The sequence below is a fragment of the Callorhinus ursinus genome, unplaced genomic scaffold (assembly GCF_003265705.2).
Source record: "Callorhinus ursinus isolate GAN/ISIS: 27379988/994484 unplaced genomic scaffold, GSC_fseal_2.0 scaffold13, whole genome shotgun sequence".
Lineage (NCBI taxonomy): Eukaryota > Metazoa > Chordata > Mammalia > Carnivora > Otariidae > Callorhinus > Callorhinus ursinus.
The window spans coordinates 981,267-998,560 of NW_027397075.1; the positions used below are offsets into that span (position 1 = coordinate 981,267).

The following is a 17,294-nucleotide window of genomic DNA, read 5'->3' on the forward strand; positions in this document are numbered from 1 at the left end:
TTTTTCTCCCAACTAACGCTGACACAATGAGGAAAACGTACGGAGCCCAGGAGTTGGGGCAACATTAACTGTGATGTTGTGATTTGTAAGAAATCCTATTCCTGGCACAGAAGCTCCTACTACCCTTGGAGTTTCCCAAGGGATGAGAGTGGTAAAGGTGTCTTTTGTTAACTGACTTTTGGACCCACCTAAGGATGGGGACAGGTTTCCAAGGGAAGCAAAATTAGAACTTTCAGTCCCAGGCCCTGACCTCCAGGGAAGGGAGAAGGACTGAAGGGTGAATCAATCACCAATGGCCAATGATTTAATCAATCATGTCTATGCAATGAAACCTCCATAAAAACCCAAAAGGACTGGGCTCAGAGAGTCTCCAGGTTGGTGAACAGAATGCATCCACATGCCACCATGCAGGACCCCCAACTCCACGGGGAAGGAGGTTGTTTGGAACCTCACTCTAGGTCTCTCTTCCAGTGGATGCTAATTCGGGGCCTTCAATATCCTTGTAATCTAGTGAGTAAACTGGTTTCCTGAGTTCTGTGAGCCACCTCACAAATTAGCTAAACCCAAGGAGAGGGTGGTGGGAATCCGACGCACAATCAGATAGCCAGAAGCACAGCGGACCACCTGGACTCATGACCCGACGGTGAAGTGGGAGAGAGTGTTGAGGGACCAGGTCCCTATCCCATGGGAAGTGACACAATCTCCGGGTATCTCTCTGTGTCAGAACGGAGTCGAGCTGCAGGACACCCAGTAGGCATCAGAGAATTGCTTGGTGTGAAGGAAAATCCTACACACGCACTTGGGGGCAGAATCATAGTGACGAAAAGCAATTACAAAGTCCAAAGCGGGCCCTGGGGGAAGAGCATACTGGTACTCACGATGGAGAGCTTTTCTGTGGTGGTGTACCGGGCAAGGATTTCTCCTCGTTTGTTGGCCCAGGGCTCGAAGTCGGATCCTACAATGGAGTTCTCGTCTCTGTCTCGTCTCTTTCTAGAGCTGTCCTAAGGAAAGGCAAGACAAGCTCTCAGCCACAGTACTGTTTTAGTCTTTAAAAACAAAGTATAAGAAATCAAGGTGATGGGGCGCCTGAGTGGCTCAGTCGTTAAGCGTCTGCCTTCAGCTCAGGTCATGATCCCAGGGTCCTGGGATCGAGCCCCGCATCAGGCTCCCTGCTCAGCGGGAGGCCTGCTTCTCCCTCTCCCACTCCCCCTGCTTATGTTCCCTCTCTCGCTGTGTCTTTCTCTGTCAAAGTCAAATAAATAAAATCTTAAAAAAAAAAAAGAAAACAAGGTGACTACAGTTGATAGCAAGGTATCATAAAACTGAAATTTGCTAGGAGAGTAAAACTTAAATGTTCTCACCAAATTAAAAAAAAAAAGTAAATATGTGAGGTGATGGATTTATTAACTAACTTGATGGGGGAAGTGCTTTCACAACGTATACAAATAGCAAATATTCGGGGCACCCCGGTGGCTCGGACCATTATGCCTTGGCTCAAGTCATGAACTCATGGCAGTCGTGGGATTGAACCCCAAGACAGGCACCATGCTCAATGGGAAGCCTGCTTCTCCCTCTCCCTCTGCCTGTCAAATAAATAAATACTTTAATTAAAAATGAAAACAAAATTAAACAAATGTAAAAAAAGACAAATAGCAAAATCATGTTCATATTTTAAATGTCTAACAATTTCACCAATTATATCTCAAAGCTAAAGGGGAAAAAAAAAGTAAGCAGAAGGCAGACAGTCTCTCATTGCAGAATAACACAAATCTAAAAGGTTTACTAGATAAAATACTTTTCCGGCCAGTTCCCCACAAATGGCCAACAGACAGATCAAAAGACACTCAAACACGTTAAGAATCAAGGCAAGGCAAACGGCAAGTGGTCATTTTTCAACCACCAAAATGGCAGAGTTCAAGTGCCGAGAATATCCCAGGTGGCAAGGCTGCAGGAAGACGGGCGCTGCCGGCGGTGCTAGAACACGGTGAGGCCCTCCTGGAGAGTGACGTGGCAGTAGCCCTCAAAACCTTAAACACACATTGCCGTAGCCGGGGACTGAACTTCTAAGAAGTTATCCTGCAGGGGCGCCTGATGCTCAGTCGGTGGAGCATGCGACGCTTGATCTCAGGGTTGTGAGTTTGCGTCCTATGTTGGGTGTAGAGATTACTTAAACAGAAAAGTCTTTAAAGAAAAAAAAAGGATGGGCACCTGGGTGGCTCAGTTGGTTAAACGACTGCCTTCGGCTCAGGTCATGATCCTGGAGTCCTGGGATCGAATCCCGCATCGGGCTCCCTGCTGAGCAGGGAGTCTGCTTCTCCCTCTGACCCTAACCCCTCTCATGTGCTCTCTCTCATTCTCTCTCAAATAAATAAATAAAATCTTTATAAAAAAAAAAGAAGTTATCCCACAAAAATCCATGCACACCGAGACGTGTGTCTGGTCAAGGCCCGGCATGCCATGGCCAAGACAAGGAACACCAGAAACAGTCCACGTGCCCAGCATCAAGTAAGTACTCGTTCTTTAGGACGCAATGCAGCTATTCGAAATAAAAAGACTGCTCCCTAACTATGAACACAGAAAGTTCCCCAAGACACCCTGTCAAGTTAAAAAAAAAAAAAAGTACTCGGAGGTGGGCAATGCCAGCTGAGAATGATGGTTCAGAGTGTGGATTCAGAAGTCAGCCAGGCTGGGCTTGAAGTCAGCATCTGCACGTTCCTCCTCCATCTGGGCCCCTTCAGAACACCTGTCACATGGCAGCGTGAGCCCGAGAACTCGCTGAGAAAATGCCCACCACACGCTTAGTAGATCCGGTTACTGCTGTAGTTGGTACTCACACAGGAGCAGGGGTATAAATACTCAAAGTGCTACCGCAGATAGATCCCCAAGAAAATACAAAGGGGCGCCTGGGTGGCTCAGTCGTTAAGCATCTGCCTTCGGCTCAGGTCATGATCCCAGGGTCCTGGGATCGAGCCCCACATCAGGCTCCCTGCTCGGCAGGGAGATGGCTTCTCCCTCTCCCTCTGCTGCTCCCCCTGCTTGTGTGTGCTCATGAGCTCCCTCTCTCTCAAACAAATAAAGTCTTTAAAAAGAAAAGGAAATACGAAGTGATAGAAGAGACACTGAAAACACTGATCACTGAGGACCTCAAAGGTGGCCAACAGGACGCAGGCTTCGTTGGCAGTGTTTAACTCTTACGTGAAAAATCAGCGATCTACTTATGTAATTACCTAAGAATAAATAAATAAATAAGGGAATTATAAAGGGTGAAATTAAAACCAAAAATGAATTTTGAAACGCCTTCATAAAGAAAGGAGGGGTGGCCTCCGTAAGCCGGACCCTGTGGGCGCCTGGATCAGCTGAACGGTTACAAACATGATGCCCCCCCCACCCCACCCCGCATGACCTGTGCAGAACGAAAGCAAAAAAGATGAAAAGCCGCCACCCCCGCCCCCGCAGGACCGACCACCAGTGGCCGCATTACCGTGGCTGCGGGGTCCACCGTGGCCGCGAACATGGAGAGGGGGTCGGTCCCGTCCAGCACGCTGCTCAGCGGGTCTAGCACGGAGCTGGAGGACGAGGAGGACGTGGAAGAAGTGCTACCTTTCCGGCTCACTTTCTTGGTCTTCGACTCCGTGACCTGTGGGGAAAACCCAAGAGGTCAAGTGGAAGTTTCCCAAGACGTTTCCCAGAGATACACTCACATGGGTTTTTGCTCATTCCCTTCATTGAAGCGACCACTGCTTTGGGCAGGAACGCTTACTTTCTGTGACAAACGGACATGACTCAGAATCCCAGCTACGGAGGAAGGGAAGGCACAGAGGAGGGGTGAGTCAGAGACCGGGCCATTAGGACCCAGGAGGTGAGCCCTAAGTGCACCCGTCGGGCCCTCTTACTCAAAGCATGGCCCCGGACAAGCAGCATCCATGTCACCAGGGAGCTGCTCAAAAACATGGGCGCTCAAACTCCCTCTGGGATATACGGCATCAGAGCCCACATCTTCACAAGCCTGTCAGGTCACTCACAAGGTGCCACAGGTCTAGGGAGGGTCATGAACCAGGGCACGCCAGATACCAGGCTTGTCACGCTCTTAAGGCGGTCTCAGGGGTGCCGCCGAGCTGTCCTCACTGCCAAGCAGTGGATGCCCCGCCTTCCTTTTCGGGGAACTTCCCGATGCCACCTGCTGGTGAGTCCTGAGGGGTGGGGCAGGGTGAAGCCATGTCTTTGGTCCACTGGCCTCCAACTCCCCCCAGGTTCAGATGACCAGACTGGGGGTGAACCCTTGAGCCAAGAGGATCCAACCAGAGTCTCTCTGCCTAAAATTTAGGACCAAATCCAGAAGGGCTAAGTTGCCCTCCACTCTCCTCTTGAAATGAGAAAGCTATGGAAACCCAGGGGCCAGGGGTGGAGGGACAGTAACGGACACTTTAGGAAGGTATCCACAGGGAGGCAGAGGAAACCCATCTTCAGAGAAAGAGAGAGAGGGGAGGACGGGATATAATAGAATGATGGAGAGGGCTGGATAAAAGAGAGCCTAATGGGCCTTTGTCTCTGGTTCCGGGAAAGGGGGCTCTAGTCTTTGGAGTACCTGTCATTCACAAGCCTCTCAGTCATACCTGATTTATGCTAACGAGATGCCGCAGCGTGGCGGCTGGTCACGAGAAGGACAAGCCTGTGAGCACAGCCAGGTGATATCAGCCTGACCTCAGGGTTCAATCATGTGGCCAAGGAATCACTCCACCACGCTCATGTAATAAAATCCCCAATTCAAAGTGTGGACACACCAAAGTTCAGTGAGCTTCCTGGTTGGTGGACACACGACATGTCCACAGGCTGAGGGCACAGAGCTCTCTGTGATCCCGAACCTTCCCAGACCTCACCCTAAGTGTCACTCAGCTGGCTGCTCCTCATCCGTATCCTTTATATAAAACTGTAAGGACAGTACTTTTCTGAGTTCTCTGAGTTGTTCTAGCCCATTATCAAGCCTGAGGGAGATCTTGGATATGCAGCCAGTTGGTAAGAAGTGCAGGTGGCCAGTGGCCTGGGGTCCCCCAAATTGGCAGTGGGTGTCTCAAGCAAGGGTAGGCTTATTGAAGACCTTGCCCTAAACCCATAGGATCTGATGCCAACCTCAGGTGATTTGGCAAAGTGCCTCCTACTAGTGCACATTTGTCATTCTGTCTGCCTGGCATCCAGTCCTCCATCTCCCAGGCTCACAGTCCATGTTTTCTTTGGGAAAGGAGCCTTCCCCGACTCTCAGCTTCTACAGGCCTGCTGGGGTGGGCACTACCCCAACCCAATCAGTCAGCACGTTCTACCCCCTGGTCACCAGAGTGGGTCCGGGAAGGACACGTAGCCCAGCTGGGCAACAAACACTGCTAGTGAAGAGAGTCTCTCTGCTGTCGTGTCACTAAGCCACAGGATGCAAGCCCGGAACTGACCCACCGGCGGGTCAGCCATGGCCGCACAAGCCCACAGGGCCTGGAGGGGCCCCAGGAGGCAGAAGCTCCATCTAGGATCTCCTGCTTTAAGTAATGGCCTCTGTGCATTCTCAGGCTCTCCGCCATTAGGAAACTTCATGTCCTTGGTATCCACTGGTCTGTTTCTGTCACCCTCATCCCCACCCATGATGACACGCACCCAGCTTCTACTACTTGCTAATCAAACAGCACTAACCCAGAAGAGAGGGACCATCTAAATCACTTGCCTGCTTTTCGTTTTTTAAATAACTCACAAGCAGACCAAGATGCTAGTCAGGACAGCATCCTCTACAGGTAATAAGAGAGATTCTTAATGTTCCACACAGGCAAATTAAGAAGGTATCTGGTTTACACCTCCACGTCAGGAACAAAGGTGTCGCACGCTCATGACAACCTCGCTAATGTGAGAAAAGAGCAGAATGAACATGATGGGGGGTAAGGTTAGCATCACAAAAAAGAGGAAATAAAAAACTAAAAAACTAGTGGAAATAAATGTGAAAGCAGCTACTGCTGGCAAATGGGAAAGACCCAGGAACCTGGTCTGTAATTTCGTGGAGTAAGAACATCAGTTGGAGAGCCCTTGACAAACTTACCGTTATGGGCTTCAGCGGGTGATAGTCCCCAAACTCCAACGGCACAGCCTCGAGCCGGCATGATGCAAACTCAGCCTTGTAGTTCCTGCTCCTGGAATGCCTGGCAGAGAGCAAAACCCAGACAACGATCAGTGGAGGGAGATAGAGAAAACACTAGAACTGTTTGCTCAGACTTCCTCAAGGATACAGCAGTTTATAGCGGAACAGTACTTCTACCAACACCAAGAAACGCTAAATAGAATTTTAATATTCAGTTCATGGTGTAAGTAGCTGCCAAGGCATCCGGGACCCGTGAGGCCAGATGCCAGAACCAAGGGCACTCAATGAAGTGAAGCCAATTTCCCCTCCTGGCCTCTCCTCTGAGACAACCAGGGCTTGAAAGAAGAGCTTCTCAAGAGCAGGGGGCGCAGAGAAGCGAGAGATCAGGCTCTGGGTTTCCCCGCAAAGTGTTCACAAAAGCTGAATAAAGCCAGAGAAAGAAGCTGAGAGGAAGTAGACAAAGAGCACATGTTTTCATCCGTCTTGTGAAGGGATCGCTGACACACGTGGGGAAGACAGACATGAAGCACAGTGAAGAGCTGGAAAGGCACCAAGGGGCAGGAAGGGAAGGTCTAACACACATACAAGTGGTACCCTAAAGGGAAAGAGAAAGAATGCGCAGAAGCAGTGTGTGAAGGGATGACAGCTGAAACTAAAGACATCAAGCTACAGATTCAAGAAACACCTGTGTTCCAAGCAGGACCCGTACAAAAGCAAAACTAAAACCAGACTTAGGGCTTCCATAGTAAAATGGCTAAAAACTAAAGAGAGAGGATTTCTTAGAAAAAGACACCCTATTTTCAAAGAATGATTACTGTCTCGGCAGAGATGAAAGCCAGCAGGCAAAGGGATGGTACCACTCAAGTCCCGAGGAAATTAACTGCCAACCAAAAATTCTGCACCTACGGAAACTGCCCTTCAGTCATAAGGGCTGAAGAGCTTCGAGGCAAAGAAAAACGGGGGAAAAAAAAGCTACATGTGGAAACAAAGTGATCTCAATCAAAAACAAAACATATATATATAATATGTACACATATGTGCAGGTACACGCTCCTATCACCCATACCTACTTTAGAGTAATAAAAAGTAAAGGTGTGGGTAAAACTAGATTAGTGACTGCAAAAAATGGTAACTTACGGTACTTAAAATACATGTAGAATTAAAACACACAACTAGCACAGAAGAGATGCTAAGTTCTGAAATCCTCACCCCCAAAGATGATGGTGTTAGAGGAGATGGGCCTTCAGGATGTGATGAGGCTGCAAGGGAGGAAACGCATGAGGGGGATCAGAGCCCTGAGACCAGGGACCCCAGGGAGCCCCCCAACCCGTGAAGACACACCGTGCAGGTGTCAGGATCCCAGACTTCCAGCCTCCAGGAGAAACAAATACTTCTGTTTATAATTGTCCCCATCTGTAGTCTTTTTTTTTTTTTTTTATAGTAGCCCAAATGAACTAAGACAGATAACAGGGACTGAGAAGTGAGGGTGTTGCTGTAACAAATACCTAAAAAATGAGGAAGCAGCTCAGGAACCGGAACAGGTTTTGCAAGACAGACTAGAAATGTCATCGCCCTGGGTGGACGGTCACAGGTGATTGTCGCGAAGGCTCGGAGAGAGGGCAGGAGAGCTGCAGAGGAAGCCTCAACCCTCCTCCAACACGCCAGTGGCTGCAGACAGAAGCTCCTAGAAGTTCAGACGGTGGTCAGTCTAGCGAGGCCTCAGGTGGAAACGAGGACCAGGTAACTGGACATGGAAAAGTACTGCCTGTCATAACGTGGCAGGCAGCTTGGCTGGACTGCGCTCACATCCTGGTGCTCTACGGGAGGCAGAACCTGGGAGCCATGAAATGGGGTACGGGGGTGAGGACATTTCCAAGCAAAGTGTTGCAGGAGCAACTTGGCTGCTCTTGAATACTTACTGTAAAAACCAAAAAGAGAGAAATGACTGAAAGCCGGAATGTCTCATCAAAAGGGAAACAGGTTTTAAAAACTTGGAGGACACTCAAGAGCCTCTAAGAGCACAGAGAGCCGGTCACCTCGTTCCTCAGTCTCCACCCCCTCCCACCATGACCCCACGCCACTCCCAGCCCCCTGGCTTCGTTAGTCCTTGCAGGGACCCCAAATCCAGCTGCACTGTGCTACCTGTCAGCCTTACTCAAGCTCCACTAACCCAGAAACCTAACTCAGTACAAGAGAACGGAGATCCCAGGTCATTTCATGCCTATCCCTTTCTAAATTAACTGTGGCTTTGAGAGCAGGAACGAAGGAAGGCCAGTCAACAATACCAGTAGAGCTCGACTTTTTATTTTTTTGAAAGGAAAAACCCTATCACGATATATTTATTGTGTAATGTCTCTGGGTCACACTCACCAACCACACCCAGTCCTCATCTCCCAAAAATATAAAATGTTCTTCCAAACTCCCTTTGATATGCAGCCAGCCAATCCTTGACTTAAATAATAAACAAAGACCTCAAGAATAAATTGGAGTAATAGCCATTGGCAGCCGTAACAGTTTAAAAATCAAATGACATGGCGCGCATGGGTGGCTCAGTCAGTTAAGCATCTGCCTTCGGCTCAGGTCATGATCCCAGGGTCCTGGGATCGAGCCCACATCGGGCTCCTGGCTCAGCGGGGAGCCTGCTTCTCCCTCTCCCTCTGCCTCTCCCCCTGCTCTCTCTCTGTGTGTCTCAAATGAATAAATAAAATAAAATAAATCGAATGACACTTTTCCTCCTTTCAGATCATTCTTAACTTTATCAACAGAATTTTGAAAGGTTTAGTAGGATGAGTGGAAAAGTAATCGGACCTGAAATTCAGCTGCTAATGTTTTTCATCCCTGTCATAATCGTCAACAAATCAACAGCTAAGTACAGTATCAAAAGCGTAGGGTGACTTGATATGCAGAATAAAAATAATAGTTCTCCCTTGTTATGTGCTGACTGTATGCTGGGATCCATTCCAAGCCCTTTCCCTGCACTCTCTCATTTAACCAACCCCTTGATGCAGGTGCTATTATTACGCCCATTTTCCAGACGGAGAAGCTGAGGCCTAGAGTTGAGGTGACAGCAGCAAGTGCTTAGGGACACAAGCAACCTGAGGCAGCCCGATTCTTGGATGCAGGGGCTCTGGAGACCACCTGTGGGTCATCTTGAGAACCTTAAACAATTGTCTACTTTTGTCTATTTTTTTTTTTTTTGAAGGACCAAGCTTTGAAATAAATTTTTTAAGTTTGAGGGGAGGGGGGAAAATACTGCTTCTGGAACAACCAAAAAAAGGGGGGGGGACATTTATCCTTTTAGAAATTCCATGTCAAACAGCTGATCTATCACTTCCTCCACTGTTTTTCCTCAAATTTGCTCTCAGCTCCTAACTATTTTCCCCACAATTTGAGATGCTAAAGCCTGGTCCTCAAGGCCCGGATCTTTGGTAAGGCCAACAGCGCCCCCCAACGGGCATTTTCTCACAATCCCTACTTTGCTTTTTCCATTCAGAACAGAGCAGACGCGGCTGATAAAAATCGCCCATCATCCCAGCCCCTGGCAATGCTAAAGGCTCGCGTGGGTCCTTGACGGCTGCCAGGAAAAAAAAACCCGACATTTCCCACCTCCACTCCTGGCTGCGCCGAGCCGCTGGCTACTCAAAATGTGGTCCACAGATCACTCGACAAGGACATCACTTGGGGAGTGTGGAAACACCACAGATCGGAAACCGGATGTTAGCAAAGTCCCTGGGGTGATTTATACCCATGTTAAAGGTTGGCCACTTCCTATTTTCAAATTATCTACATCTGATAACATGGATGCATAGAAACTCCATTACCAAATTAATCTCCTTATGCTGGAAATACCGAAATCCGCCAAATGCTTTTTGCTGTTTTCGTTCTAAAGTGATTCTTAAGTGTCTAATGACAATCTGGCCAGTTTCTTCTCCCACGATGATAAACCCTCCCCCCCAAAAAAGGTCTTAAAGTGATGTAGAAATTCTTGACTCAAAAGCGAATGTTTTTAAGGGCATTATCACCACAGGATTAAACAGGAAAGGTGATCCACGGTGTACTGGACATCACAGATGTTAGCCCAGAACAAAATATACCAGAGATAATAAAGTGTGGGTCGAAAGAGGCATTCTGGAGAGATCCATGACAACGCAGCGGGGTTTGGGGAGCCCTGCACCCCAAACCCACAACCCAGGGCCTGGATTGGAAGTCCAGCTGCTGGTAATGGTTAGGAGCACAGCCTCTGGGCTCCAAACCTCAATCTCCTTAAAAAGCTGTACAACTTTAGGTAAACTAACTGCTTCACCTCTCTACCTCCACTTCCTCACCTGAAAAGTGGGGTTGTTTTGAGGATTAAATGATATGCTGTACATTAAGCACTTAACACAGTGCCTGGTGCACACACAAAAGGCTCCATAAATATCAAATTTAACGAAAAAAACCCATTTCTTCTCTGTAGACCTTCCCTGTTTCCTCATTCATCCCACAGAATATTACTGAGCACCTATCTGCCAAGCTCCATGCAAGGCACAGCAAGGTTAAAAATCGGTCCCTTTATTTATTAAAAAATTTTATTGAGAGAGAGAGAGAGAAAACACACACCAGCAAGGGAAGGGGCAGATGGAAAGAATCCCAAGCAGACTCTGTGCTGAGTGCAGAGCCTGATGTAGTGCTCGAGGTCATGACCCTGAGATCATGAAGTGAGCCGAAATCAAGAGTTGGGCGCTTAACGGACTGAGCCACCCAGGTGCCGCTTGGTCCCTTTAAAGAGCAGCAAGTGTTGGGAGTCGTTAGGATGAACATGTGCTGCCGAAGGAATTTGGAGAGGACAGCCAGATCAGGGGCTTTGCAGACCCCAGGTGTTAAAGGTTTAAAGCACCTCTGTGATTTAAAGTAAAAAGATCGCAGGTAAAAATGTACTGGGATGCACAGATTAAAATAGCATCTTCCTGGATTTTCTCATTCGAAAATTCCAGACAAGTTAATTGAAGCTAGATGTTTCTTGTTGGTTTTGGTGTTTAAGCCTTAATGATACCCTAAAAGGTGCTTTGCGTGACTAGATCTAAGGAAACTCAGGGGCATCCAATCCTGATTTAGCGTATCAAGACCTTGGAAGGAAGTCGCTGAAGTGTTAGCCAGCTGCAGGGAATATGGAAGGCAGGTGTTTATCAAGCATAAAATCAGAAGGTTGTATTTATTTCTAGAGTCTAGGGCTATGTATTCTTTCATTTGCTCACTCACTCATTCAAAGTAAACCACTTTACATCATTTGGAAAGAAAGATCAGAAAACGATCTCCCATTAGAAGTCCTAGCTACAGCAATCAGACAACAAAAAGAAATCAAAGGCATCCAAATCAGCAAAGAAGTCAAACTCTCACTTTGCAGATGATACGATACTTTATGTGGAAAACCCAAAAGACTCCACCCCAAAACTGCTAGAACTCATACAGGAATCCAGTAAAGTGGCAGGATATAAAATCGATGCAGAGAAATCAGTGGCATTCCTATATACCAACAAGAGAGGAGAGAGAAATTAAGGCGTCGATCCCATTTACAACTGCACCCAAAACCATAAGATACGTAGGAATAAATCTAACCAAAGAGGCAAAGGATCTGTACTCAGAAAACTATAAAATACTCATGAAAGAAATTGAGGAAGACACAAAGAAATGGAAAAACATTCCATGCTCATGGATTGGAAGAACAAATATTGTGAAGATATCAATGCTACCTAGAGCAATCTACGCATTCAATGCAATCCCCATCAAAATACCATCCACTTTTTTCAAAGAAATGGAACAAATAATCCTAAAATTTGTATGGAACCAGAAGAGACCCCGAATAGCCAGAGGAATGTTGAAAAAGAAAAGCAAAGCTGGCATCACAATTCCGGACTTCCAGCTCTATTACAAAGCTGTCATCATCAAGACAGTATGGTACTGGCACAAAAACAGACACATAGATCAATGGAACAGAAACGAGAGCCCAGAAATGGACCCTCAACTCTATGGTCAACTCATCTTTGACAAAGCAGGAAAGAATGTCCAATGGAATAAAGACAGTCTCTTCACCAAATGGTGTTGGGAAAATTGGACAGCCACATGCAGAAGAATGAAACTGGACCATTTCCTTACACCACACACAAAAATAGACTCCCAATGGTTGAAAGACCTCAATGTGAGACAGAAGTCCATCAAAATCCTAAAGGAGAACACAGGCAGCAACCTCTTCGACCTCAGCCGCAGCAACTTCTTCCTAGAAACATCGCCAAAGGCACGGGAAGCAAGGGCAAAAATGAACTATCGGGATTTCATCAAGATAAAAAGCTTTTGCACAGCAAAAGAAACAGTCCACAAAACCAAAAGACAACCGACAGAATGGGAGAAGATATTTGCAGATGACATATCAGATAAAGGGCTAGTATCCAAAATCTATAAAGAACTTATCAAACTCAACACCCAAAGAACAAATGATCCAATCAAGAAATGGGCAGAAGACATGAACAGACATTTTTCCAAAGAAGACATCCAAATGGCCAACAGACACATGAAAAAGGGCTCAACATCGCTCAGTATCAGGGAAATCCAAATCAAAACCTCAATGAGATACCCCCTCACACCAGTCAGAATGGCTAAAATTAACAAGTCAGGAAACGACAGATGTTGGCGGGGATGCAGAGAAAGGGGAACCCTCCTACACTGTCGGTGGGAATGCAAGCTGGTGCAGCCACTCTGGAAAACAGTATGGAGGTTCCTCAAAAAGTTGAAAATAGAGCTACCATATGATCCAGTAATTGCACTACTGGGTATTTACCCCAATGATACAAATGTAGGGATCCAAAGGGGTACGTGCACCGCGATGTTTATAGCAGCAATGTCCACAATAGCCAAACTGTGGAAAGAGCCAAGATGTCCATCGACAGATGAATGGATAAAGAAGATGTGGTATATATACACAACGGAATATTATGCAGCCATCAAAAGGAATGAGATCTTGCCATTTGCAACGACGTGGGTGGAACTGGAGGGTGTTATGCTGAGTGAAATAAGTCAATCAGAGAAAGACATGTATCATATGACCTCACTGATATGATGAATTCTTAATCTCGGGAAACAAACTGAGTGTTGCTGGAGTGGTGGGGGGTGGGAGGCATGGGGTGGCTGGGTGATAGACATTGGGTAGGGTATGTGCTATGGTGAGCGCTGTGAATTGTGCAAGACTGTTGAATCACAGATCTGTACCTCTGAAACAAATAATGCAATATATGTTAAGAAGAAAAAAAAAAAGAAGATAGGAGGGGAAGAATGAAGGGGGGGTAATCGGAGGGGAGACGAACCATGAGAGATGATGGACTCTGAAAAACAAACTGAGGATTCTAGAGCGGAGGGGGGTGGGGGGATGGGTTAGCCTGGTAATGGGTATTAAGGAGGGTGCGTACTGCATGGAGCACTAGGTGTTATACACAAACAATGAATCATGGAACACTACATCAAAAACTAATGATGTATGGTGATTAACATAATAAAAAATTTAAAGAAAAAAGAAAATGATCTCCCTTTCTGAGATGCAGGGTAGAGTGCACATCCCCAAATAATCCCACTGTGACCATCACAGCTTGCTGACTTCTCGCGCACACACAGCACCAATCCCTCCCAGCCACTCCAGTCACAAGAGCACGGACAGGCCAGCCAGCCAGGGCACGTGCCGTTCCTGTTATGGGCTCCTATGCATCCTCCAAAACCCAATTTAAGACTCTGCTCCCCTTAAGCCTTCCCGGACCCCCCAGGGGAGGTTATACCTCATCCCAATGCCTGCTTTGGAGGCCGTTTTGTTCTGTGTGTCTGCTCCATTCAACTGTCAACTCCTTGAGGCCAAGGAATATGTCTGAAGGCTCTGCATCCACAGTGCCCAGCACGCAGTGGGACGAATGGAAGCCATTTTACAGATAAGAAAATCAAGAGTGTTCTAGGTGAGCTGAATAGCGGAGGAAACAGCCAGGTGTCCTGTATCATCCAGACTCAGAGCTGAGTCCACCATTCCCTGCATGCAGCGACCCCAGAACCTGGGAAACAGGAAGCCGGGGAACTGGAGTTTTCTTTAGGAAATGAATGGGGGGGGGCGTGAAAGGTGCAGGGAAGGGGTAGTCGGGCGGGGGGGAACCAAGATTCCCCCCGTCCTGTCTCAGGGACCTCCTCTGGAGGGGTAGTGGCCGGGGATTCTGTGGTCAAAACCACCCGGGATGCGATGGCAGACTCCGCCAGCACCGCCCGAAGAGAGCAATTCCCATTCACTCGCACGCACACGCTCACACTTCGAAGAGACAGACCCAGACACAGCAAAAATAGCCCCTTCTCCAAAGACCACCCGCCGCTTCTTCCTTACCAGGGAAAGACGGCCATTTTCCCAGTCACATGAGCACTTGTACTGGGGCAGCCAGGCCTTTTCTCCCTCCCAGGCACCGCCTCGCCCCGCCCCGCTCTGGCCGCCATGATTGTAAGGGGCAGATGCTCCCCCGCTGAGCCTTGCGAGAGCCATGATTGTGAGGGGCAGGAACCCTCACGCTGAGCTTTGGCAGCGCCATGATTGTGAGGGGCTGACGGACTTCCCCTGGGCCTGTCCTCGGCGCCATAATTATGAGGGGCAAACGCACTTCCTGTGAGCCGGTCATCGGCACCATAATTTTGGGGGGCACGCGCATCCACTAAGCCATTCGTCGGCGCCATGGTTGTGAGGGGCATACGCACTTCCGTTGTGCTGTTCACTGACGTCGTGATTGTGAGGAGTAGATACCTTTCTTCAAAGCCTAGGCTATACTGGTCCGCTAGCATTATAGTTAAGGAGGCGGGCGCCAGTGTCGCAAAATTCAGGCTCTGCTGTGTGCCAGTGACATGATTGTGAAGGGCAGGTGCTCTCCCGATGGACGCCTTCCCTTACATCCCAGGTTGCGACGTCCACCGGCACTATAGTTATTGGGATGGGCACCAGCTTTGAAGGCCCGAGTCTATGCCGGTTGTGGGCACCGTGATTGTAAGGGGCAGGCACACTTCCGCAGAATGGTCCGCGACGCCAAGAGTGCGAAAGTCAATACACTTCCGAAGCGCGTCTCAGACGCCATGATCGTGAGGGGCAGGCCGACGTCCCCGAAGGGCCCGCCATTTCACGACTGAGGGGCCAAGCACACTTCCGGAGCGCCGGCGTAGATGCCATGATTGTGAGGGGCGGTCGTACGTCCACGGACTTGTGCCACCATGACTGTAAAGACAGATACCCGCCTTCAAAACCCAGGTTGCACCGTCCGCCAGTACTACAGTTACGGGGACGGGTACTAGTGCGGAAAAGCCGAGGGTGTGCAGTTCTCTGGTACGACTGCGAGGGACAGACGCATTTGCACTCCACGGCAACACCATGATGAGGGGGAATACGCTTTTGGAGCGCCGTTTGCGACGCCGTGATTGCGAGAGGTGGGCGTACTTTCCCCTGCTGTGGTGCCATGATTGTGAGGGGCATGCGGCCTTCCGGTGGGCCACTGAGGCGCCATGATAGTAAGGGGCGGACACATCTCCACTGCTGTATCCGCGACGCCATGATTGTGAAGGGCAATCGTAGGCCCCCGGGAGGCGTGCCGCAGCATGGACATGCGCCGTGTGTAGGAAGGGGCAGCCGGCTACCTAGCCCACCAGCGCCCTCTGGGGGCGCAAAAGAATCCGGACCCGGGCGCAGCGAAGCGGCTAACCGCGGATGGGGATGGGAAGACAGTGTCTGGGGTTCGCGCGGTTTTACAGCGAATTCGCTGTTTGGCTGGGGTAGGCGCCGTTCTTACCAGGCCGCTGCTTTCCCCTCCTGACCCCTCTCCCAGGACTAACAACCCGGGTCTCTAAGGGCTGCCGTGGACCCGAGATGACCGCCTTCAGCTGGAGCTAAGCCACATAGGGAAGTTGGGGTTGGCTTTTCACCCAACTTGGCAAAGCTGAACGTTTCCGTAAAGGTGGATAGCCGATTCGACCACAGAACTTCTGTGTTGTAGTGTCTTCTCGGGTTAAAAAAAAATCGGGGTATTCTCCTAAGAGCTACCGTTTGCTGCATGCTTTACTGTGTCAGGCGCTGTGCAGCCACTTCACGGGCCCCTCCCAGCAAACCTCTGAGATCAGCACCACGGCCCCCTGTTCGGGAGCCACAGCAGGTGAGGTGCCTGAGGCGCCCGAGTGCCCCGAGCGGCAGCGGCTGCGCTTAACCGATCTGGTGGGGAGACGTGTTTAATCACCAGGCGGCGTCTCGTCCCCGCTTGGCCCCCTTTCCTCGCAAGTGGCCTCTGACAGCGCATGAACCACATTCTCGGGAAAATCGCGCCATAATACGCTCTCGGCGGCACGTGGGAGTTCCGCACGCGGGGTCTCGCTGACTCTCACGTGTGGGGAGACGGCTCTAAAACGGCCCGCCTGAAGCTGGGCGTCCGCAGGCCCGCAGAGGATCGTGTTGCACCTTCAGAGCTTTTGTCTGCACCGCAACCTGCTGTCGCCGGCGTGTGCACCCCGGCGCGGGCTCCGATTCGGGTCCGGGGCCGCCGGGCTTTTGCAGCTCGGACGAGCTCCGGGGCGGGGTGAGGGGGGCGCCGAGCGGGGCGCGTACCCCCAAGCCGGCTGTTATTAACCCACGGGAGTGTGCGGGGTGGCGGGGGGGTTGCCCCACCACCGGCTGACAAGCAAACCACCTGAAGAAACTGAAGAATTGAGAGCCACAGAGAAACTGGCCACAAAAGGAAGTGAAAAGGCAGTATTTTGTTGTCAAGGGTAATTTTGGTTAGACACGATTTTTTGCCCTCAGAGCTGTCCTTAGAACCTAATTGAGGATGTGACTCAGTCACTACACCATATTCGTTTGATTTGCTGTATTCAGCAAGTCTCCCTTGTGCGTGCGCGTGTGTGTGTGTGTTTTAGATTGGGTTCTGGGTTTTGTGGGGCTTTTTTTTTTTTTTGGAGTATTTTAAATTCCAGTTAACATACAGTGTAATATTAGTTTCAGGGGTACAACATAGTGAGTCTTCCTTGTTTTAAATTATTTTTGTAAAGATTTGATTTGACAGCACAAGTAGGCAGAGAGGGAGAAGCAGGCTCCCGTGGGAGCAGGGAGCCCCATGCAGGGTTCGATTCCAGGACTCCGGGATCATGACGCCAGACGAAGGCAGACGGT

General features: G+C 49.2%; 1 protein-coding gene across 4 annotated transcripts in view; it reads right to left on the minus strand.

Annotated features, from left to right (window-relative positions):
• Positions 1 to 14,630, minus strand: part of VPS35L (VPS35 endosomal protein sorting factor like) — a 114,877-nt gene extending 100,247 nt beyond the window's left edge. For 2 of the 4 annotated variants that reach the window (XR_012380419.1, XM_073899440.1), the window contains exons 1-4: positions 14,490 to 14,630; positions 6,071 to 6,170; positions 3,482 to 3,637; positions 879 to 1,001 (exon numbers count right to left, since the gene is read on the minus strand). Coding sequence is in view for 3 of the 4 variants with exons in the window: in XM_073899440.1 (XP_073755541.1) it covers positions 879 to 1,001; positions 3,482 to 3,637; positions 6,071 to 6,170; positions 14,490 to 14,596 (486 nt within the window). In the remaining variant the exon portion in view is untranslated. Of the gene's footprint in view, positions 1 to 878; positions 1,002 to 3,481; positions 3,638 to 6,070; positions 6,171 to 13,905; positions 14,170 to 14,489 lie in introns of all 4 variants that reach the window. The other 2 variants (XM_025855506.2, XM_025855505.2) reach the window with 2 other exon arrangements.
• Between the last annotated feature and the right edge of the window lie 2,664 nt (positions 14,631 to 17,294).